The following is a 23,961-nucleotide window of genomic DNA, read 5'->3' on the forward strand; positions in this document are numbered from 1 at the left end:
ATATGCAGATGCGGACGAAATTGTGTACTGGGTGAACAAGTATCTGATGCCCTTCGTAGGTAATGATCGCCGTCATGAATCGAGAGGCACGGGGCACAAGCAAGGCGTGTCGAAGCATAGCTTCTGCAGCTTAAATTTACGCTCGCATCCTAAAAAAGCCCTTTCCAACTGATGGAAGGAGTCTTGGGTCCGTTAAAGGAACGTTATATCTAGTCTTGTATAGGTTTCCGATCATCAATGCAATTAGTTAATTCGATCGGTATTAGAATTTATTATAACCTCGAGTGTAACTTAAGTACAGTATTAGCTACGCGATGTAACCCAACGAAGATTTCTAGAGATTTTGCTCAGTCCGTTCACTGATTATTAAAACTAATCATTAGAAATAAATATCCGTATAGATCGTATTGTGTAAAATGCTTGGAAACGGTTTATTCCAAGAAAACTCCGCTTTTTAATTTAATAGACCGCTTTTTAATTACAATCGTTAGAGAAAATCATCTTAAAATATTGAAGAAACTTTCAAAAATATTGAAGGCATTTATTGCGACAGATATTTTTAATATGTCGTTGAAGACGTTTTTCCTTATCTCACTGGTGTGCGACAACGTGTGCGATTGTGAAATTAATAATGCTTTACATTTATCACTACTATTACTCAGAAATGCAGGTTTACATTTATTTAAGCAATTTACTCCTTTTTTATTGAAGTATAGGATTTATTATACTCTGAATACTGTAGTTCTGATCAATAGAGTCATATAATTCACAATTTTCGTACCGGGCGACGCTCAGAAAGGCGGCAAACATATGTACCTTTGTATTGAGAAAATATAGTAAGAGGCTGGCTATACTGTTGTCGACCGTCTGAAGTTAGCGCGAAATTATATCCCTAGAAAAAGGCCACGACCGACCGTCTCTTGAAATTTGGCAGGTTGCGAAACAAGTTCGACAGGAATAGAAATGGACTGAACCACTCAAAAGCAGAGGGTGACGACGTCGCCGGCGTCCAAAGCCATGCCCGCTATGATGCAAAAGTGGATAACAGTGAAACTGTCAATGAAGGACCCAGTAACATGTAGCTGATACGGCGCAAAAAGCGAACAAAAAATCCTGTGACCGAGCTTGTTATATGATGCAGCGTCACGCTAAAGACTAGCGCGTTTATGACTGTAAAAAATCGACACTCAGCAGCAGCCGCTATCACCGATATCATTCGTCGACTTTCCCAGCAGCAACAGATAATTCATATATACTTCATCTTAATCTACCTGATATCAAAAAGAGCCAAATTACTTTAGCCACGCATATATCGTTGCTCTCACCTCCTCTATCCACGCCCCTGGGACTATCGTTTATTTTTATGCGCCGCTGCCCCCTCATATATCAGCTTAAACAATGGTCACAGCACTAATTGTAGCCTTACGCATGTGCAAACACTTCGATAGCAAAACTATGAGCCCCTGAAATTTGTGCACACCTTAAAACTGTCAATCGTCTAACAAGAACATGTTCCGCATCGATGGCATTATATATCGAAATGTAGTTTGGGTTTAATAAGATAAACAGATAGTTGTAAAAAGGTGAAGATAATCAAAACTCATGAGAGATGGTGTTGTATTCGAAGCTACATCAGGGCTATATATCATACGAGTACATCGCTCAGGCCTAAGGTTTAATCCGCTCGCTTCTACGCGTGATAACAGATATGGACGGTGCCTCAGTCAGCTCAGGTTAAGCTAACCAAACCTCAATAGCAAAGTTCACGCTTTGTGCCAGTTATTAAACGTTCTGTAACAGACAACTTGGGGGCAATACAAATCTTGTTTTACCTACACAACGAACGCAATCACATTTCAATTTGTATATACGCGCGGATAAAGTTGTATGGTATGAATATCTCCGATATGGAAAAACACAGACGTGGTAGGAGTATTCTTAATTTAGCATTTTATTTCATCGGTTCTTCAGTTATATATTTATATACACAAAGGTACAAGTACAATGGTAGCCTACTTTGATACATAGAGATTTTCCTTTAAGTACATTCATTCATTAGCACTTACGTCACTTTCTGTGTTGTGTCTCATTGTCATGTCTCACCCTCAGTTGTTGCATCCTGGCTGTCATGTATCGCATATGATTCATGTATTTGCCATATTTCGCCGTTTTTGTTGCATTTTGGTTCTCACGCAGTAGAAAAGAGCGATTTGTTATTCCTTTGACTAATAATTCCTCCCTGTTATAATTGTCTGTCGGACAAAATCTCTTCCATTATCGGCAGCAACGTATTGATTGTATAAATGTGCAGTAAACAACTTCGTGTAGATTTGTCACTCTAAAATTCACGCTTAATTCATCTGCTAACGAAACGAACATTTAGTAAGCAACAATTTCGAAACACCCGAATTATTTCGAAAAATCCAACTTCATGAAAAACGTACCACACGGAGTAGAAAAAAATTCAAATCTATTTGTGAATCGCCGGCAAGTATAGATGCAATTGGTAAAATATAAAAGCAACGTTAAATTTTTCTTTTTAACGCTCAGTCATCTTGTCAAGGCTCGTCAAATTGTCGAAATAAATTTCCTCGATTTTTTTCCGAACAATAAGAAACTAATTATTTTGAATGGCCGCCTATCATTCCAAAATAGAATAGCTTTATTCGCATCGTATATGATTCTCTGTGTGTTTATATATTACATTCACAGTTGTAATAATTAGCGTTAAATATATTAAAGTCTGATGCGCTTTTATCGCCTACAAAGGCTTGTGGGCCATTCATAATGGCCCAATAAGCTACAAACTCATTGCGCATGAAACTAATCTTTTTCTATCACCACCATTCGCGTAATCTGTAATAATAGTAATCACTACTACTGTTTTTCTATTCTTCCTAAGTGTAGCCGTTATGTTGAGGCATTGCACTCGAATTGAGTTTGCCGTGTGACTTTTCGTCTGCTGACAACACAACACGGGGCAAAAACAAAATGCCATGTACCGTGAGGCGTCTGTACCACCAAATACCTTCCGAAGAAAAGAACAGGATAAACATCTCGTTGTACGAAACTTCTGCCCTAAATGTGTAGAATATAAATACCTCAATGATAGACCAGCATGTGATCATATAACTATTAGTATCTATATAGTATGCACTGTATGTATGGTTAGAGTAGATATACGTGTAATATGTGTGTATGGGTATTTGATCTTGCGGTATGTATTCGAATATATATTCATATGGTACGATGCAAGTATAAGATCGTTGCTTTCGCCCGGAGTTTCCGTGTCCTTTCTGCAGCTCTTGTGTTATGTAATTAGTCTCTAAATATTGTTGAAAACAAATTACATTCGACGCGCTAGATTACAACTCCAGTTTCAGAAAGCTACGGGAAAAATACCTGTTGTTGCCATTGTCGGTGTTCTAATAGTAGTAATCACACGATTGCCTGAGTTGACGTAGTGGATCCTAGAATGGTAAAGGCAGAGAGGGTGACGACGGTCTAAAGTTGTTCTACTGGAAATTGTTAACACAGTTACACTGAAGCCTCTTTCTTTGGTGAGTCTAACACTTGTGGGTAGCTTTAAACATGTGATAATAATTACAAAGGACAACAGTTTTTATTGCAACAACAACAACCAAAACAAAGCCACAATTAGAACCGTATTTCAATAACAATACTCGGAAAATGTTAAGAAGAGACACGGGCAAGCATCCGGGGCTGTCACGTATGACACCTGCGTATTCGCACCGAGAACAGCACACGTTCACAAGCCCATACATACGTTATGCAGACGCTTTCCAGCATACTTGAGCATGCGGAAGCGCTCTAACATACGAACGACCCTACCTGTCTCGTTTTCACAACAGATTGACGCACAATTTAGTTCGCCATTTCGCCTCTGACTAAATTGCCGCTCATAGATCATACGCATGCATACACTGCGCTGCGCATAACGAAAACGGCCTACGCTCAATAAGAATCATGCTAATAACAATAATATAATGCTACCGTAATAGTTCTTCATTCGCTAGCCGGTGCCTCGAGGCCTCTCCTAGAACGATGTACAAGTAGCAAAATTTGGCCAGTGAACATCGTTCGTAGATCGCTTCCGCGCTGTCCCTTCCTCTAATTCATCACCTGCGTTAGTCGTACTGTGAACGTAATGTTCTGAGGAGTCATGTGTGCGTACATGTACGTGTACGTGGCGTCTGTGCTTTTGTACATTACTAAATTAGTCTTGTATTGTGTTGATTAGTGTTACTATAGCAGTACATTATCATCGAAAATAAGCACAGATTGCACTGCAAACAGGCACAGCGATACCTCCGGCTACCGGACCATATGAGTGTACCTGACTGTGTCGGCGGCATTGTTGGGCAACAATGATACATGTTTTTGCAATAGGCCGGCTTTTTTTGTTCTTATTCCAATCCGCGACTCTGTCAGGTCCGCCAGTAGATTCCGACGAAACGCCTCATTCGTCATAATCTGTCTACTCAAAGACTCAGCCAATAAGTGCTTTGCCTATTAATTACACGCTAAAGCTTCGTCCCCTTAGAACAGGGGCGACGGTTTTGGCAGGACCCACCTACGACGCCGAAAGGGCCTCGTCTAGTCCTCGCCTCGACTGTATAGCAGTCAATTAAAGACGGTAAAAACGTTCGCGAAAAACAAAGCTCACGTCAGGTTTGATCATTAGTGGTAGTAATAAACTAACTAAACTAAAAAGGGAACGTGATAAAAACTTACATGCATTCAGTCGTTTGTGTAGTAGACAAGTTTGTTGGTAAAATAACACGCACATGTTACATTTTTAATCTCTAAAAATGAACCTAAACTAAGTTTGCTCAATAGACAGGTGGAGTTAAATTGTTTTACATAATAATGTCAATTCTGTCATTACTGAGGTGACAATTATCTTTTGGCCTTTTATGCAATTTTCTGCAAGATGTATGATACTGATGACGTTAATAATATGGGCATTCATTAGTTTATCTTATTGCACGAGATCATGAAACTTGATTAACTTAAACGTGGGAACAGATACGAATTCCGCCAAATACAATGCTTGTGCCATGCCAAATAAAATGATTTTTGTCGTTTTACAAAATAACGCTAAAATCTGAACAAATTGACCTACTCCAGCTGACCTTTGCTGCGTAGGCTTAGTTCACCGATGCGACGCTGTACTATTTTTCTATTACCGTCGAAATGCAACGCCGCAATATTCTTTGTCAATTCACACTACCAATTAAGCGAGCCTCTTTCAAGGGCCACGCAGTCAACAGAAAACAGCAGCAGCAGAAATGAAGCACAGTAAAGCTGCAGCGCCAACTATCACCACAAGGATACACATATCATCATTGACGAGGCGATCCGTGCTAGCAAAGCTGCTAAACAAACTTAGGGACAACGCCCAAACAACCGACCTATTCGACTTTATCGCCTTTTAATTAGGCTAAATATAATCACTTACATGCACGTCCCCTTGTCTCTATCATTATCTATTTCTGTTCGTCACTATCAGCAGCATATTTTCACCATTTCAATGTGAGTGCCGCATGCGACCACGTGCCTTAGTATGTTACGGTCTTTAGTAGTACGGATAGTGCGATCGGTTTAGTAGTATTAATAGCAATAACGCTCTCTCTCTGTTATCCTCGTACACTATATATATAGTCTTACGTGTGTATATATAATTAGCTTATGTGGCCTCTAGCACCGCACCTTACCGGCCTGCTGCTAACAAAATATATAGAGTAGCTCTGGCCACCTCCAGCCCCCTATATTCTTCTTTTCCTTCTCTCTTTTCTTTTCCCTCTTTCAACTCCCCTTTTTGTCTAGATTATTCTGTACTGAAATATATATATATATATATATATATATAATGCGTATTGTAGGCGTGGGCTGAGCCTCATATGTTTAGATTATATTGCCTATATAAATAGGTGTCGGTGTATGTATGTAGGTCGTTTCCCTTAGATTTTCTCGTTTTGTCTCTGATTCGCGTTATATTCTGGTTTTGTTTGTTTGTAGTAGTAATAATACTTGTTTTTTTTTGTTGTATTACATTATGTTTTGACAGTATGGTGGTGGCGGCCCTCGTTATCACTTGTTCCGACAACTTTCGCACCTCGTTCTTCTCGAGAGAAGGTCTTGCACCGCACAAACGTACGCGTATCAGATCTGACTGTTCAGAATCGTATACTTTTCCGTGATCATCATCTCAAAGCCGTTTTCTCAGTTCGGCAGTTTCTTGTCGACGTATATCGAACTTTGCAGTAGGACAACTAGCCATACGGGTATACATGTAGATATCGGGTATACATGTAGATATGAGTCACGCGATGCGTTTCGCTGAAACTTAATCACACATACTTGTCACTTTGTCCAGACGACGCACGGGTTTTCAGAGGTGGACGGGTTTCAATGATCGGTTACTTCTTGCCTCGAGGTTTGATTGTCTCCGAAATTTGCCACATAGCTTCCTCGGACAGATAGTCTTCGAAGTTATTAAAGAAATCAATAATTTCGTCGTTACGCCGAATATTATACGGCCTAAGGAGAAAAATACAAGAGCGAATGATTATATCTAACGGAGATTCATTATTAGTTAAATGGAATAAATTAAACATGACTATTTTATAATTCCATCTGCATTACATTCGACCCTCAGACTATAATTCCTTTGTCACTTTTAAATGTAGCTGCTTCGTTCCCAGAAGCCAATTTGGGATAAAAAATACCTACAGGTCCTTCTATCAATTTAAAGTAGAGCTAAAAAAAGCTCTGCTCGTTGTACAAGTGAGTACTTGTAATCTTTCTATGCAATAAACTTACTTCTTCTTGAACTTCCTCATAGGTTCGAGAATATTGTATTGTTGCCAGCACTTGAAGAAGTTTATGATCTGCGTTCCGTTCGATTCGATGTAGTCGGTGTTGCCCACATGGACAAATGTAAGGTCTTGAAGAATCAGGCCACTAAAATAGATAAGAAACGGCGATTAAGTAATATCTGCTGTAATCTGACAAAAATCGTCTAAATAATACTATTTAAATAGAGAACAAGTCAATGCAGTCAAGGCTACAGCTAAGAACTACCCGGTCAAATTGCGATAATAAATCACACGATTTGCTTTCTGGGCAATACCAGTGGTTTACTTGGACTTACATATAGGGTATACAGGGAGGCTGTGTTTCAGCAACAGCCTGTCGGTAGGCTCGGAAAGACGAGCTAGAGTCGATGAGCACGGAGAACTCTCTCAGCCCCTCGACTATGGCCCTCTGCCAGTCCAGACGTCTCAAAGGTGCGGAGTCCAGAGCTGACAGCAACGCCAAGTAGGAGTTAAAGTTGTTCAACCGTCGGAGCGCCTTCATCATCTTCAGGAACTTTATTACACACCTGTGGAACACGCAAAATGAACACAAGAGTTGTTACTAAACACACTATAATTTGACACATTTCATGTTGATGTTAATAACAACACAATGCTATAATACAATAATGAATTGCCTCAATTAACAATCATTCAACGAGTATTCATTGCGAAAATGTACCTCTCACGTTCTCGCTGATCGGTCTGCTGAAGAACGCAACTACGAGCCCAATAGCTCATATTATTGAAGTGTTCGGTGAAACGGGTCAGGTTTGGGCTGCGCTCTTCATTTTGCTGTTTTGCCCAGATAAGTACCTCGGGGATGTCGATCTTCTGGAACAGCTCGTTGTCGAGTAAGGTCATCTGCTGCGCCAGGGCCTCCGATTTGAACGAAAGTAGTGTGTTACCTCGAGAGAGGACTACACCCTTTAGATTCGCGTAAAGGACGCACTCCTGCGCACGTTGTCGAGCACTATGCTTCTCCACGACTTTCTGACGTAACGCCCTTTATGGAGAGTTTACGTTACGACGCGGGATTTGCAAGTCATACATTGAACGCCACAATTGATATCGCACGTTAGATTTCATAGCTGAATATGGGGTACAGCTATTGAGGCTACGTGTACATAAGATAGAAAACGACGCTTGACATTGTTTCTTACATATAAAAGAGTAAATCAGAATCGGAAAGCTACCAAGATGGTCACAACAAAAATTTGGAACATTTCAATAGGTATTTTAAGCAAGATAATCGATAGTTTCATAAAATAACTTGTATCATTCAAGTTGAATATTTGTACTCGTTGATAGATACTTACAATATTCTGCAACAGATGCATTAGAAAAATATAAAAGCACACGTGTGTATATGCAAAATACCTAATCTGTAAAAAAAGTTAACATTTTTTAGAAAGAATAGTCCATCCTTTTCATGTATGTGTCAAGTTCTTATCAATAAGCAATTATATATATATATATATATAAACAAGTAGTCATAAAAGAGTAAATTTTCTCCTGCGTTTGTCGTATCGATTATACAAAAAAGACAACTGCTCAACGGCATTTAACCGAACTTAGCGACTTTACGACAATACGACCAATCGATAAAATTACTGTAAACGATGCCCTGTACATTTCATCTTACCTTGCCAGACTAAGATCTCCACGCAGCAGTAACGTGTGCGTAAAGTGTGTGAGCGCGATAAGCAGCTCGTCAGTAGCATCACTCAAACAGAGGTCATCCACTACACGGACCAGGAGACTAAACGAGTTGCGCGCGTACTTCAAACGCACCGGATCGCTACTGAACTGGATGAGGCAGTCGTACCTAGTATCATAGTGAAATGAAAAAAAAATTTGGTGTCGTCGATAGAGACACAGGTTCAAATTATAACAAAAAAAAACGACAAAAAACATAGAAATCAATAGAGTTAAAGTCGATAAAGTTAAAGGCTAAAGTTCTAATAACTAGATATGTCAGTCATTGAAAATAACAATTCTAGCTGACAGCAAGACAGAAGCTGAAAAAGCAGTTTAAGACATAGTTTGCAAAAAAAAACTGATTTTTATATTTCTCAAGAGAAAGACCTAAGAAATATGCCCTAGTAATATAATGTTATGTAAATTGAAGTGATTAAAATACATTTCAGGCTTCAGAGACCTATTTAAAGACATGGTTAAAAGATACAGATAGTTCAGACATTTCGTTTAACCGCATAATAATAACGAGTGGGTTTGATATCTTATATAACTAACCTCGAGATGAGTTTTTCGACCAAAGTCTGGGCAGGGATGAACGAACGATAGGTCGTGAGGAAAGTCTCTTGCACTACAAAGTCCCGGCCTTTGTCATCAGTAGTCTTGGTGGCATAGACAAGTAATGCGTCCGGCGGGCCCCCTTTGAGGCCACGAAGGACGTCATCCTTGGAGTCGGAAAACACAAGGAATGGCTCAACTTCAATGCATTCCATAATGTCAACACTTACTGGCCCGCTAACGCCAGAGCCGCTGCCGCCACTAGCCACAGGACCTGACACCGTCGAGCCTAACAAAGACGATTCCTGGAGAGTTGTAGCAAGGCTCGACGGAGGAGTATTTTCCTTAGAGTTAGGCGCACTGTTATCCACAACGCCGCTATCCTCTTCTTTGTGGGGACACTCGACCTCGACGACAACAGGGACCCCACTGACACTCCCGCAATTCTCTGAGTCGTTCACCTAAAAACGATACAATGGGCAGTAGCGACGTGAGCAACTAATCTATACGCACAATATAAGAGAGCAATTTTATAGAACATGCAGGATCAAAAAATAGAACCAACATGCTTATTTTAGCCTCTGACTAGAATCACCCTACATATGCTGTATACATCGTTCAGCGACACCAAACAGGTTAACCAAAGTGAAAGTGCAGTGCTCAGTGCCTAGGTCGATTTGGCAGTAACGCTCATCAAAGACTCCAGTCGCTGGCAAAGTATAGCGCCGGTACTCTAAACAAACTGATAAAAATGACAGCTCAACAGTTAGCGACGACGGCTTACAATTCCGCTACCTCTTTCGATTACATCTCTAAAAGCGACAGCGTCTTTATTAAAATACGTCCTTTCGTATATGCGTGTTTGTGTGTCCATTACGTAACTCAACTCCGCCTTTTTAACTGAAGGCTTTAAGCGCAATAGTTTGATAGATAACACAGATATCGAATATTTGGAGACTTATGGCTCGTCCTTGAAAATCCAGTCCCGTGACTGCTAATAAACTTACCGCAAGTATCTCGCTGCGATCCGTCCTGCATGGGCCAAGATTGAGATTCGGCTGTTTTTTTAGCTCTAGAACCATTGCTAATTATACATAAAAATTTTGCTGACTTTTCAACAGGGCAGCACAAGTAAGCACATGGGTTAAGCATCATACTTTAGCAGTTAAAGGCACCGACAATTAGTATCAAACCAAACTCAGAAAGTTTCTGATAATCATTTGGTATCGTCTGGGAACGCAATATTAAAAAGCTTTCTGTTTATATTTGACGACAATGCGGTCATTAATGCTAAGGCTAACCGCATTGCTGGAATGCTGCCGTATTGTTGAAAGAAGCTTGTATGTACCTCATGAAGAAAATGAAATCAGTGAAAATCACTGCCAAACTCATCCGTATAGCTTACATTTAAGTCTTGTTGACACGCAAGCAAAAATTTCCTATTGCGCTTTTTCTTTGCTATTTAAATATTAACTTGGGTGCACTTTTGCGCATCATTTCATTAACAACAATGAACCAGCTTTTTATTTCAGGTTTTTAAGATACTGGGGACAATAGGTTAACTTGGTTTTTGGACACATTTGCGTATCTACATGTGTAAATGTTATCTATAAGATATATTTGCAAGATCGATGAATATAAAAAAGAAGTGCTTCTTTTGCTACCTCGCTTAGTCAAGAATATGTTAGTCTAGTTAGGAAGCTAATCTGACGGCAGTTACACTTATGGAAACTTGAATGTAGTTTTTTATATGCGTTTAAGTTAAGCGGCAAATACTGACGTGACTATCAAGTGGCGTAGCTGTCGTGTTCGGTATGCTTGCAGTCTCTTCGATGATTAGGCCTGCAGTACTAGACGACAGTGGAGATAAACTGTTAGTTGATGTACAAATGACAGATGGTAATGGTGTTGATGTACCGGATGGGTTTTCCTTATCTAGCCGCCGTTTCGGTGGAAGTGCTGGCGGTGATCCCTGCTCAAATTGTTCCTCTTTTGGCCGTTGACCAGCAAGTGATCCATCCCAGAATATTTCCATACGCTCGACCCGCGACATCATTTGTTTGCCAGCTGGTATCACGACATTGAGCGTTCCTTCCGATGGAACTGGTATCGGCCCAAATGTCTGCATATATGCCTGAACTGTATAATGGAACAACATCATAATAAAGGGTTGAAATGAACCGCAAGGCAAAAACAAACGTGAAAAAAGTAGGAAGATGCGGGAAGGTCGAACGTTAGTGCCGTTTGGTATGAATCTGTTATTTTACCAAGATACGATTACTAAAGATGGGCAATAAACAACATTTGTACTACAAAGTGTCCCTAAAGAAGTTTCCCGACAGCTAACGTAAATCCACTGGTTGGCGAAAGGTCTCCGTTAATTATGAGCTAGTTGCTTAGCCGGGAACGGGCCTGCCCGTCAGACTTACTGGTTCGCCGTTTCGGTGGCAGTGGAGGTGGCACTTCACTTAATGGTTGGGACATCGACGATGTTTGACGGGGATTATTTCTGAGTTGCACTCGTTCTAGTTTTCTAGTGATTTCATCGGCTACTTCGTTCGTTAGTGGCGGTAAGACATTGTCATACTGCGAGGGTACTCGTGGGAGCCGACCACCGACCGCGGCTGGACTTTCGCCCGGCGTACGTCTCTGTTTCGCCGGTAGTGCGGGAGGAATGTCCTCCAATTGGTCCGTCCTGACAAATTAAGAATGACAATTAGTCTAATTCAATCACCAGTAACTTTTAGGTTCCATCATCTGTCCCAAAATATTGTCTCCGATTTTAAATAGGTCCAGCCTAAGCACCATTCTACTATTACACGATTATCAATTACAGACTGGCGTAAAGAAGCATCACTGGGAAATTAAAAGCGAGCGGGATATAGTTAAGAGAAACCCGTTAAGAACTACTTGTGCAAAACGCTCAGGGAGTTCATCGATCGTTTCGTTCGACGATCGTTTCGAAATGTTACGTACGCTACTTTGCTGCTATTGCGCTGCTGCTTTGTACGCTTACCTGTTATAAGTTGTAAGTGAGTTTTTAGTTTGTGTCTGACCATTCTGCAAAGTAGTGACCGTTGAGAACGAGGCACCACTTTCGTTGAGTTCTTGAGAGATCAGATGTTCAATCGAATCGCTTCTACACATCTTGGTCGTCGTCGAAGACTTTTTCACCATCGTCGTCTGAACAGAGCTAAATGTAAAGCTCAAATTTGGATTGTGCGATCCCATCTCGCCAAAACTGTTTGGTAGGCTACTCCAAAGGTCATCTTCCGAGCGGTCTATGCAATCGACGCTAGATGCTCGTGATTGCGACAATGGTGATGAAAGTGGTGAAAGCCAATCGTTAAATGATGAGGAAAATGATGGCGCTTCAAGAAACGCCTTTGAAGTGGATCGCTTTTTTGGCGGAAGTGGTGGAACAGTTGAGTCGATCGAGTCCAGCCTGTTAAAGAAAGGACGCAAAGTGTTGTAAGTGAATAACTCCGAATCATTTATAATGATGGAATTAGTCGCTATTTCCGCAGTCAAATATTTCGAAGGGTCTCTTAACCATATGCCTCAGTTTAAAACAAAGGTACTACAAAATAGCTTTCTTGCATAGCTTTGATACTATAATGTTTAGTTCAACTTACGATGCAAATGGCAATGGTGGTTTCGGTGGTGGGGTTAGAATATCGTCCGTTGAGGAAGACATTCCGTGAGGACCGGCACCAGGGGTTGAAGAGAGAATTTCGCGTTCACGGGGGGTCAATGGGATATCCGGGAGGGAGTTTACTGAAATGTTAGCACTGAGACAACAAAATAGAAATGCCTATTAAATATATTTGTAGTCGTTATGATTTACTGGATAGAACTGTTAATAATATTAATTTAATGATAAACACAACATGTCACATCGACATATTATTTCTAAAATTCTGCATTGTATACTTTAATTAAAATACACTTAATAAAACGAATTGCAATTTTTAGAAACAATTTAATATCTTGAGCTTATAGACCGTATAGAGCTACTAGCAAGATTACATAGGAAATTAACTGATATCCTATTACAAGAATGATCTATAAATGTAACAATAAAAGCAGTTGAAAAGGAACTATATTGAAAGAATGATTGAAATAAATAAATGACTGAAGTTCATTTCGTGATCGATGCCGCTACTTAGGAAATTATCCTTAAAGTACAAATTGCGTTACGTAAACGTCCAACGTCATCCACTATCCCGCTCTATCATTTACGCTATTCGTGCTACCAGCGTAATTATGGCGCTTCATATAAATAAACTCAGATAGGTCAAAATATTTATGAATAAATTGGTTGACCACTGTTTGTTGTTTTTTTTTTTTGACATATTAACTGCATTCCCGTTTTCACTGGTTAGCAAGAAAAAATATCTCCATTTACCAGACGTAGTACTGCAACAACGGCATCAGAAATATTTGTTTTTAGATATATCTATCGAATTGTCAACTTCACTTGTTGTTCTTTTATCTTTCTTAATTTAAAAAAAAAAACTTATAAAAATGTTCTCAGCACCCCATCAAAGGCCAATTATCAAAGACTGTGACAAGCAGCTTAATTAAGCCAGGTTTTTGTAATGCATCGTCCGAAAATAGCCCATGATCAAGCTGTTTCAAAATATTATACTAAAGCTCTACCTGAGGGACACGCACCATTCACTTTTGCTGTGACAGAGCCCGTTGGCCGTTGCGGGTCTCGAAGTGAGCTTACGCGCAGTACCAACTGCACCAGCGCCAGAAGCTCTCCCATTGTTGCAGTCTTTAGTGCCATAATACTCTACAAGAGCTGATAACGCCCCCTGAAGAGAAAGAATGATCTTTTGGGCTGCTAAAAGAGAGGCTTCCTCCCTGCGCAGCATCACATTGTCGGCCCATTCAAGCAGCTCAGACAAGCAACCGTGCACTCGATTCGTGCGTGATTGTAACACCGAACTGTAAGGAACATCTTGCCAGGTCAATTTCTTGTGCGCAATACTTTCAAATTCAAAAAGCAATTTATTTTCAATATACGGAAAATTTAAGAGTATCCGGAGCTGTTCGAGCTATGGGTTATTGGGTAGCGATACCTTCAATAATTTCCTTTACCGTCATCGAAAATTATAAGAGGTTCGTAGTAGGTCAGAGCTTGCTATAGCAAACACTCATGAGGTCAGCTATAATGGATCGTATTAAAGCATTCTGCAAACATAGTAAACCTTTTAAGCGGAGCAAAAAAACTTCGATTTCAATTAGAGTACTTTTAAAACGGTACTGGAAATTAATTCCTGTAAGTTTATTGTCAACTAACATTATATTCCGCGTTGCTTTCTAATGTGCTACACAGAGTCTTTATGCAATACTTCTATCGTATACCACAGAACATTGAGTTCGACATTAATTTAATGCAGATCTAAGTTGTTCTTACTGCTCCATTTATATTTACTAAACTGAACGTGTGGTCATACCGTAATGCGCAACCCTACTGATATAGAGAAATTGGAATCGAGTTGATAAAAGACTAACATCCTCAAAGTTAGTGGTACTGACCTGTCATCGCTTGCAAAGTTCTTTTTTTTGAGTAACGTTAGTAAGTGTATTACGGTTTCGAGTACTACTGATGCACTTCCCGGTACCATGTCCAGTATACCTTTGGCCACACAATCCTTGAAGTAGCCGCAAGCATTTTGGACATCCCGAAGATCACGAGATATCGATGCTGCCTCCTAAACGATACCGAATGAATAACACTTCATTACATTGCGTTCTACTTCGTCGATTTTCCTGAAGATACATATGTTATTGCATCGACGCATTTAAATTTTGTATTCGTATCGCAGCAGATCGTTGGTTTCGCCGCATGGCGTTCGCCACTTACTCGCGCTTACTTACGCCAACAATTCGTGCTACTGAAAGATGCTGTCTTATTGTGGAGGGACTACAATATAATTTTACTACGTATTAATTACTTGGCATACTTTAGCGTAGAGAAGTGCACTATATTTGTATGATAAACTTTCTTGTGGCCGACGAGCGGTACCGTGTTTCGAATGCCAAAGTTATTCGAAGACCATCTACCCTTGCGCATGGCGGCAGACACACAATTGTGTTATAAGTTCTGGTATAAACACTACTATGTCTCAGAGCTACTCGAAGATGGCCAGAGATCCTGCTTTATCGGGATTTTTTTCCAGCGGACTTACGAAATAGTAGGGTCACCATATCAAAAATTCCCATAGTTACTAATTTTTCAACTTTTTTTCATGGGTCCTTTGTTTTCATGCGCCAACACTAAAATCTGAGTAAGTAATCGCCAGTATGTATGTTGTTCATGGTCAGAACCGCACCTAGAACGATGTCTATTAGCCACTCAGACCTCGCCGTCCAAAGGTTAAGTTAAATTCTTTTCAATACGTTGGACAAAAAAATATAATGTGACAAGGTACCAAGAGACTACTGACTGGACGCGAAGCACACAATCATCATAACGAAATTGTAGCAAACGAAAATAACAGTAAAGCACGATTACAGGATAGTCATTACCGCCATGTGTGAAGAGAAGTAGTGACGAGCACTACGTTATTGTACCGCTCGTCATAAGCCCCTAGTATACACCATACGGATTGATTTTTCTCTTAGAAAAGACGTGATTATGGGAATTAATCATCTTATTAAATGCATCACTGCCAATAGGTATGGATAAGGTACAGCTCGTATTAGACGGTGAATCAGTGTTGATTACTGCGGCCTTATTACGCACGTTGGGATCATCACAAGTACACAGATGCGCAACAACGATACAGAGCTCTATCAGCAAATATTCATTTGCATTGTGAAATCGTCACAGGTCAAACAGCTTAATAATAATGATTACGCTCATTGTACTAATTATGACGTTGCACTCTCATTTTTTTTTAGGCTACCATCCCTTTCAGCGATCTAATCATATAGTCTGACACACTATTGACACTGAGGAAATATCATAACAGCCGTTAAATGGGTTTAATTCACTTTATAGAAAAAAAACTACGCAATTATATAATACGCTTACGTTTTTTCACTTTAGGCAAACTTATTATCATTAGGCAAAGTTATTGGCCATCCTAAGAGGTTAAGTAGATATTCATTAACTCAGCCCCTTAAAAATGGCAAACGACAAATCTTTCATCAATCAAAACGACAAGTCAGTTTTAATGTATTATCTATCACCAAAAGATTCCCTCACCATCATCCTACGTCAGCATAGAATCATAATTATAATCTATGGATGCTGATGCTTATGGTAAAGCACACTAAAGTAAAATCACTTTATTTTATTGTCTACAAAACTGATTTATTGTCTAGAAAACAACTAGCTTCTCCATCAGCCACATCATCATCAAACATATTAGGTTCAAACAAAGTATTCAAAGGTGCCATCTTGTTGTAAGAGTCACATAATTATTGAGAGTAATATTAACTTTAATTAATGGAATAAAGACTGTAGGTTTTTAGACAGACTGAATTAAGTAAACCAAATGGGAGTTTAATTGCACTCTACCTAGTCCTAATAAATAATAATAATGTCAACGAACCTTCGCGAGAGAGTACTGGAGTGTGCCACTCCGCTATCTGCTGCAACCGAAACGACGTATCTCAAGGCTGACAATACATATTATATTAACTTAAATTAACGAGTCACACTTGAGCTCAACGCAATAACCAGTATGACGCAGCATCTGATAAATGTAATGTTAAGAACGTAATGTTTATACACTTATTTATATATCTTAACAATCCAACGTCGAATTAGGTCATGATTAGGAAATACATAATGTTATAGTCTTAATAACACTACATTGCTCTACTTTGCCTTAAATTTGTAATAAACGTCACAAAGTGAAAGCATAATAATCACAGTAAAAAAGAAAACCGCCATGGTGCATCAGTAGATTCATTTGACCATTTTGCATTACTTTATCATTCTAGGCTTAGTAACAGCTTCGTTTGCTGGGTTCTTAGAAAGTCCCTGTAGCATAGGTGTAGGTTACATTGCCCATTCTCGTTCATATGTTCGGCCAGCTTGGCTCCATTTAGGTTTACGACATTTACGACAATTTATCGAGGTGGGCATGAGATGTGTTGTTGAACAGCATCCAGTATAATAGCCCTACTATGTTGGGCTGCGCTTCTATCACAGGATCCTTACCTGCAAGTAGCGTTACCACTTTACAATTAACACGTCTCAATACTTTCTTTTTGATATTTATTTGGTCAGCGGCAGTGAATATAATTTGTCCTGCTGATTACAATTCACTTGCATATGTGCAAGCTTTCTTCTTTTGGATATATACGAAAAGAAATAGTAGTTATATGCCATGGACTTTGCCCCGTGCCCGCTTTGCCTAATTCACTGTTTCAAAGATATGACGAAAACAATGAAAGAGGTTACCGATTCGACACCTTTCTCTTCCGTGCAACCCCGTTCTACTCGAAGGAACAACACTCCTCTCGAGGCTGATTTAAAGATAACCACACGAAGAACATAGTGAGTTTTAATATTATACCATAACACTAGTGACGGACTCTATTTAGCATCCGGTTTCTCCATTAAACTACTTCAACTGCTTGATGAAGGAAGTGAAGTAAACCGGCGCAATTAGACCCGCAGCGAACGGACATAGTTAGTCTCGCTTCTTAGTTAGGCTGTTTTATAGCGGTATTGATGCCTGCCTGGGGGGGAACCGTTGAACCTCGGCTATGGAGAATTTAGAAAGGTTAGGTGTAATTTATACTTGGGACATCACCTAACCAAACGTTTTCTAGCAGAAGAAGTATATGTGAATGTCATTAAGACCCTAATATAAATTTTCCTATTGGTATCAAAATTGGTACTCGAAGGTCCTGAGAAGGGGGAAAGTAGTAGTAATAGTGAGCTCCACGTCACATCAGTAACTCGTGATGTGTACTATGACCACCAGCTAGGGAAAAAACGACGTTGAGAAGTTCGGCTCACTAATCACTATCCCTTCAGTCGAAAAGGGAATCCCTTTAAATCTTCACAGGCCCTTTGATACTGTTGGGCTACTAGAAATGGCTCGAGGTAATACCAGTCTAATAGTTCCAGGTAACCCTAGTTACCAAAATTAAGAGTTTTAGTGCGCGTGAGTTCTATAGTACCAATTACATAAACTAGACGCAAGGTTTTCTAATTAAGCTTTTACCCTTTAGCTTTGTAAAAAAAAAAAAAAAAAGAGAGAAAAGAGAAAAGAAGGTGCTTATCACGATAGCACTGACGAATTATTCTGCAGACTAAACTGCTCTTTGACTTAGAGGCTATGACTAAATTGAAACGACTGTAGGTATTAAGAGCTACTAAAACCAGCCACGTGTCAAAAGAAAATAGAAGTGGTTATTAACTAATCGTGAAAAAGCATCACGATTTTATAACTTGGTTAACCTGCCTACGATTAGATATCTATGGTCAATATATGGGGCACATGGGAATGACTTATCTTAAAAGGTGATAATAACGACAAGTTCAACAGCACCAGATCAAACGCGATCGACGATATCATGGATAAATCTGCATCGATAGTACATATTTTTGTCACAATTTTGGTGACATGTTTAGTTTCGTCATCAGGCTAGAGATACGGAGAAACCGAGTCAAAAGACTTTAAAAAGATAAGGCGTCGGTTTTCTCTCACTGGCACATTACAAATGTCGTTGTTCAACATATCTTTAAGCAAGCTCTAAGTGACAAATTGCGTACTTTACAAACAACAAAACTATCTTACCAAAGAAACTGAGATCACAGGTCTCACCTGGCATATTTAGTTCAAACATTTTTTATGGCTCAATTTAGATTGACGGATCTTCTTTCCATGTAGAAGCGAATATGTTCATATATGTATAATATACGGAGTGGAGGGTAAGGGTAAGCTTGCAACTGTAGTTGAGGAACAGCAAGTTTACAGTTGCGAGACAAATATCTCTGTAGTTAAAGAAACGCTGTTTCAGCTATATACATGTTACTGGTTTCCCTTTTTCGAAGCCTAGCTAGGCCCTCCTATGAACCACAAACTTACCCTTGCCCTTGTTTATAACCAAATTATATATCAACTCGGTACGAACTAAAACTCCCTTCATGGCTTTTTCTACCCGTTAAAAGCAAAAAAAATGCAATAGCAAATTTATTATTATATTTATAATAGCAATTATTAAACGCAGTAATAATACTGTTTTAACGATTAGATAGGTTTACGATATAAACGGATACGCGAGACTGCAGACCTGTTCCAGCAAAAATGTAAAAATCTTTGTGTCTCAATATAAGATTTACATTATTTTTTTTTCGTCATTTGTTAGCTTTAGCAGCATCGGATACATACTAGATACTAATCGTCATACTGTATTGTCTATAAATGAGTAAATCCGTTGTTGCTCGTATCTAAACGCATGTGCTTATTAGACGCAAAAAAAGCTACGGTAAAATAAGGGACAAAAAATCAGATATATAGTTTTTTTACCTTTTGTGCAGCATCGTAATGAGGTTGTTCTTCGATAGAAGAGTCGGTGAGACGATGCAAGTGTCCAGAATCTCCAGCGTATGCGCCGTCGCCTAAATGGTGTCCCGAACCGTCCTTACTAGAATTGTGGCCTAATGCTGGAGGCTGGTGTCGGAGGTTACCTGGACTGCGCAGCTGGTTGATCCTCCCGACAAGTTCCTGTTTGAAGGACCGGGCTCGCCGCGCAAGCCGGCCTCCGCCTTTCCACGCTCGCTCTAAAAGGAAAGTTAGCACGAAGGGTCAAGTTATTCTGTTAGCGATAGCAATAGGCGCAGTCAAGTTTTGAACCTTTTGAATAATGGCAGGATATTGAAAAAGAGCTCTTTCGTCGAGCTCAGCTGAGAATTCAGAGATATTTTCGCTAGTGAACTTAGACTGAGAACTACCAACCACAATGTACAGGACATATTATACTATTATTAAAGATCGTCTAATCCAATGAATGTTACGGCCTATATCAGCAACCATGTAAGTACTCTCTTTCGAAAAAAATAAGGATCCAAAAAAACTATCTGTGAACTTTACATACAACACAGTGGTTGCAAAACTAATCAAATAGGTGCGACGGCTTATAGCGTATTGCATAAATCCTTACTTCATCGCCATGTGAGAATGTAGGCTTAGAAGCTGGGTTAGAGTGCATGCACCTAAGACATCTAAGACATGCGCCGTCCACTTTTAAGTTAGCTATCATCGCACGACCACGTTACGGAGACCCATATCACTATGCAGCTAAAGTCTACAACGCAATAGATAACAGCCTTGTTACAGCTATCGTATATTTGTTGTAAACATTCGTCTAGCATATTAGTATACACATTTGTATTAGTACCGTAATAGTAACGACAAATTGAATGACACAATTAACAAAGCTCTGCTGCTTTCGCTTCTTCTATCGCACAATCGCACAACTGATGCCACTCATCCTGATCGTCGCTGTCGATCGTATCTCGACTGCTTCGGTCACTCAGATGAGCACAGACCAGTATACATGGGCTAAGCTGTCGAGTGTTTGGCTATGCGAATGGACGACCAAAAGCCGGCCGGTTCTGAATCGCCGGAAACTGATGGTTTTTTTGAAAGTGGTTTTTTGTGTTGCCATTGGTCTGCTGATTGTGTCTGTCCGCTGGTTGTAATAGTACTGGGTGCCGCTATCTCATGGCCGCCGTGAATTTGGTGAGCTTCGTTAGCAATGAAAATCCGTCTTGTATACGAGTTCTTGCGTATCTGCGTGTCACTAAATGTAAATAGATGACATTCAAGACATCGTTTCGCTACTGACAGCAGCTGTAAGTTTGACCCTTCAGTATCTACGGATATTGTGCCTGAATATTCCAGTGTTACCTTCCGTGTTCGCTCAGTCACGCAGACAGATCCTGACTGTCATATGGTTATAGCCACAACAACAGCAGCAGCGATCCTATTGACTGCATCTGCAATGTCGTGGTCGCTCCTACTATCCTTTATTGGGGCCCAACGAATCCATTGCACCAAGATAACCAGCGCGACAAATGGTCGTTGATTGACTGCACCAGGTTAACAGATCCACATGTATGTGACATCCCTTATAAGAAACAACAAGCCGCCTGGCAGATGACGACAAGGAGACGTGAACAAGAGCAGATTGAAGAAAGCTTTTCGCATCATGGCAAATATGGTTCTGACATGCCGTTTCAACAAAACCTGCTTGCTTACACGCAAATAATCCATTACAACATTAATACGTAATCATAATACTAAGCGGCCATAAATAAAGTCATGTTTTATTTCCTGTGATCGCAAGACAAATTTGTACCATGGCAGGCAATGATGTGATACGCAACTATTATGCGTTGATATTTTTTTCTCGTGTCATACATACGTATCGTATCTATGGTTGTATGCGAAATATGCAAGCCGTGCTTGTCTCCTTTCAGGAAGTTCCATGTCTCCAACTAACCGCAAACTTGTGTTCCACATTCGAACATTTTTATTTGCTTAAACTGATTTTTAATTTTTTACATTTTCTATTAGATCTAAATGTTATTTCACCATAGGCATTATTGACCACACATACTTAGTCACAGACAAAATCAACTACAAAGAATCTAATCTCAAATGCTTTCGTAAACGTGTCGGTAACCATTAAGCCGAAGTGCATTTAATCAGCTGATAGGCGGATAGTAAAGAACCACCTCATAATATACATCTATGTTGTATATACATCTGTGAAGTAGCATTCACAGTAGTTCTAGATCTTAACGGAACGCTAATTATGTATGCGTAAGAATTTGACCAATTAAATTCTGTTACCCCAGACCACAGCAAGCAGTCAACACCGCTCAGAAAACTTTATTAGAGAATCGGTCACTACGTTTAATAACCTTTTTGTGGAACCTAGGTACTTCCTCAGAGGGCCTTGATTAATCATTATCAGCTACTTGCCCTCGTCAGGCTTTGTTTAGGCCTGGAAAGCGCCCTGCAGGCGAACCAGATCTCCTTGTTACAGCGCTAAAGCTTTCTTTGATACTTCTTTACTCTAGCGCGACTGGTAATCTTTTCTTCGGAGCCCAGAATTACGTTCTCGTGTTATGCCTTTTTGGCTTTCCTGCCCAAGCAATATCAGGCGCTTTCTGCTCGTGCCAAGATTCACGCCTTGCGAGCGTCTGCTTGTTCGTTAAGTTGAAATGTCATTTCTTTATTAAGCTGCAAGTGGTTCGAGGAGATGTAATAGTTCTCGTTTATGCACGCCTGAACAATAAGATTCCACTAGCGTAGTGTACCAAGTGTGAATTAGGAATTTTGCCCTCGATTCAATATTAGAGTATGATGTTGTATTCTAAACGCATCATTTGTTACTAAAGTGAGGTCTAATACCGTTCGCTCTGTGTAGCTATTTCAGTATAATCTTTCCCATTTCGAAACAGCCAAGTTCTATTCATTGAACCAATTCAAAGGCAAAGGAACTATTATAACCTTCAACCTTCGGTCGCTGATATCGGTTTAACAGGTTATCGAACCATTTTTTTAAACGATTATAATTGAATGTTCGCAATGCATAACGAGCTGACGACTGAGATAAGATCAATGTTAAACGAAATACTGTCAAAGATCATTGTACCCCTATATACCCTCTGTATCGTAAAATAATTTCTCTTCTATTTAGTTTTTTAATAAAATTTGGAGTAGTATAATCAGATTATTGGATCTATGCAAAAGATAATGGTATTTTTCGATACTTGCTTTAGGGCCGCATGTGTCAGATTTGCTAAGCGTGAAGGAGAGCAGCGAATTCATAACAAATATTAATAAAAATAGAGGATAACGAGGATTCCTACCCAGCCTTTAACCAGGAGTACAACTATCTTTGCCAAGACAAAAAAAAACACTTCAGATTTGATGTAATTTACTCTTATAAAAATGTAAAATCCAGTTTTTTTTTATAAAAATGTATTTTCACCGGTGTACTTCCATGCTAAAAATACATATTTACGGAACGCCTAGTTGTCTTGCAAATATCTAAATAATAATGCATTTTTCTCCTACTGGAAAGAGTATTGCTGTTTTCTCGTAGTAATAATGCGACAGACTGTGTGTGATAAATATATAAGTGAAAAGTGGATCTCAAACTCTTTCCGCTAATTATCAACCTCTCATCATGCTAATCATGCTTATCTTGTCTAAGAAGGTTCTCGTTTATTTATCTCGTCGTTATGACTACTGATTTTTAGCACCATCTACGTTCTGTTAAAATCAAGTCAGTTTCGCCACAAAATTAATATCACAGACATAAATGTAATTTTCATTTCCTAAGGGATATGATCATTTAACGTGCACCATCGACTATTTGTTGCTGTAGTCTATGTGCACTGAGGCCCATTTCCTTCTGAAGAAGTATGTGATACCCACACATAATTATTTCCAGAACACACGGGTACACATGCGTTTCACCTAAACTCATAGAATTAGTAGATCACCTGCAATGCCCAATTACATGTCATTCGTCATAGTGAAAATACCCTAAGTTTTCTTGCAAAATTTGCATGTTTGCCTACCCGGCAGACAGGTACTTCGTTGGACCAATAACTCCACTACGGAATCAGGAGAAATCTGCATTGCCGTTTGTGCGACCACGTCTGTCTATGCGTCTGCAAGCCTACCACGAGCTAGCGGTGGTGTTAACAAACATCACAAAGCAAGCCAATTTGCTAGTAGATTAGTAGAAAAATGATCTAATCGAGGAATGTTATTACACCGATACCTTGCCATTTTCTGCTCATTTATGCATAATATTG

General features: G+C 39.6%; 2 protein-coding genes across 10 annotated transcripts in view; one reads left to right on the forward strand and one right to left on the reverse strand.

The window, feature by feature from the left end:
• Positions 1 to 6,670, forward strand: part of LOC111245189 (uncharacterized) — an 87,236-nt gene extending 80,566 nt beyond the window's left edge. For 2 of the 3 annotated variants that reach the window (XM_086976752.1, XM_086976753.1), the window contains exon 5: positions 6,092 to 6,670. In XM_086976752.1, coding sequence (XP_086832878.1) covers positions 6,092 to 6,196 — 105 coding nt within the window. In that variant the 3' untranslated portion in view covers positions 6,197 to 6,670. Of the gene's footprint in view, positions 2,947 to 6,091 lie in introns of those variants that run through there. The other variant, XM_086976755.1, reaches the window with a different exon arrangement.
• Positions 1,927 to 23,961, reverse strand: part of C3G (C3G guanyl-nucleotide exchange factor) — a 27,841-nt gene continuing 5,806 nt past the window's right edge. For 6 of the 7 annotated variants that reach the window (XM_086976715.1, XM_022817049.2, XM_022817047.2 and 3 more), the window contains 13 exons: positions 19,649 to 19,902; positions 14,688 to 14,863; positions 13,815 to 14,093; positions 12,773 to 12,928; positions 12,154 to 12,582; positions 11,567 to 11,832; positions 10,918 to 11,276; positions 9,138 to 9,598; positions 8,527 to 8,709; positions 7,564 to 7,887; positions 7,178 to 7,408; positions 6,847 to 6,987; positions 1,927 to 6,564 (listed from right to left, as the gene is read on the reverse strand). In XM_086976715.1, the coding sequence (XP_086832841.1) occupies positions 6,444 to 6,564; positions 6,847 to 6,987; positions 7,178 to 7,408; positions 7,564 to 7,887; positions 8,527 to 8,709; positions 9,138 to 9,598; positions 10,918 to 11,276; positions 11,567 to 11,832; positions 12,154 to 12,582; positions 12,773 to 12,928; positions 13,815 to 14,093; positions 14,688 to 14,863; positions 19,649 to 19,902 (3,380 nt within the window). In that variant the 3' untranslated portion in view covers positions 1,927 to 6,443. Of the gene's footprint in view, positions 6,565 to 6,846; positions 6,988 to 7,177; positions 7,409 to 7,563; positions 7,888 to 8,526; positions 8,710 to 9,137; positions 9,599 to 10,917; positions 11,277 to 11,566; positions 11,833 to 12,153; positions 12,583 to 12,772; positions 12,929 to 13,814; positions 14,094 to 14,687; positions 14,864 to 16,711; positions 16,766 to 19,648; positions 19,903 to 23,961 lie in introns of those variants that run through there. The other variant, XM_086976718.1, reaches the window with a different exon arrangement.

The sequence above is a fragment of the Varroa destructor genome, unplaced genomic scaffold (assembly GCF_002443255.2).
Source record: "Varroa destructor unplaced genomic scaffold, Vdes_3.0 BEIS01000001.1, whole genome shotgun sequence".
In the NCBI taxonomy this organism is placed as follows: Eukaryota; Metazoa; Arthropoda; class Arachnida; order Mesostigmata; family Varroidae; genus Varroa; species Varroa destructor.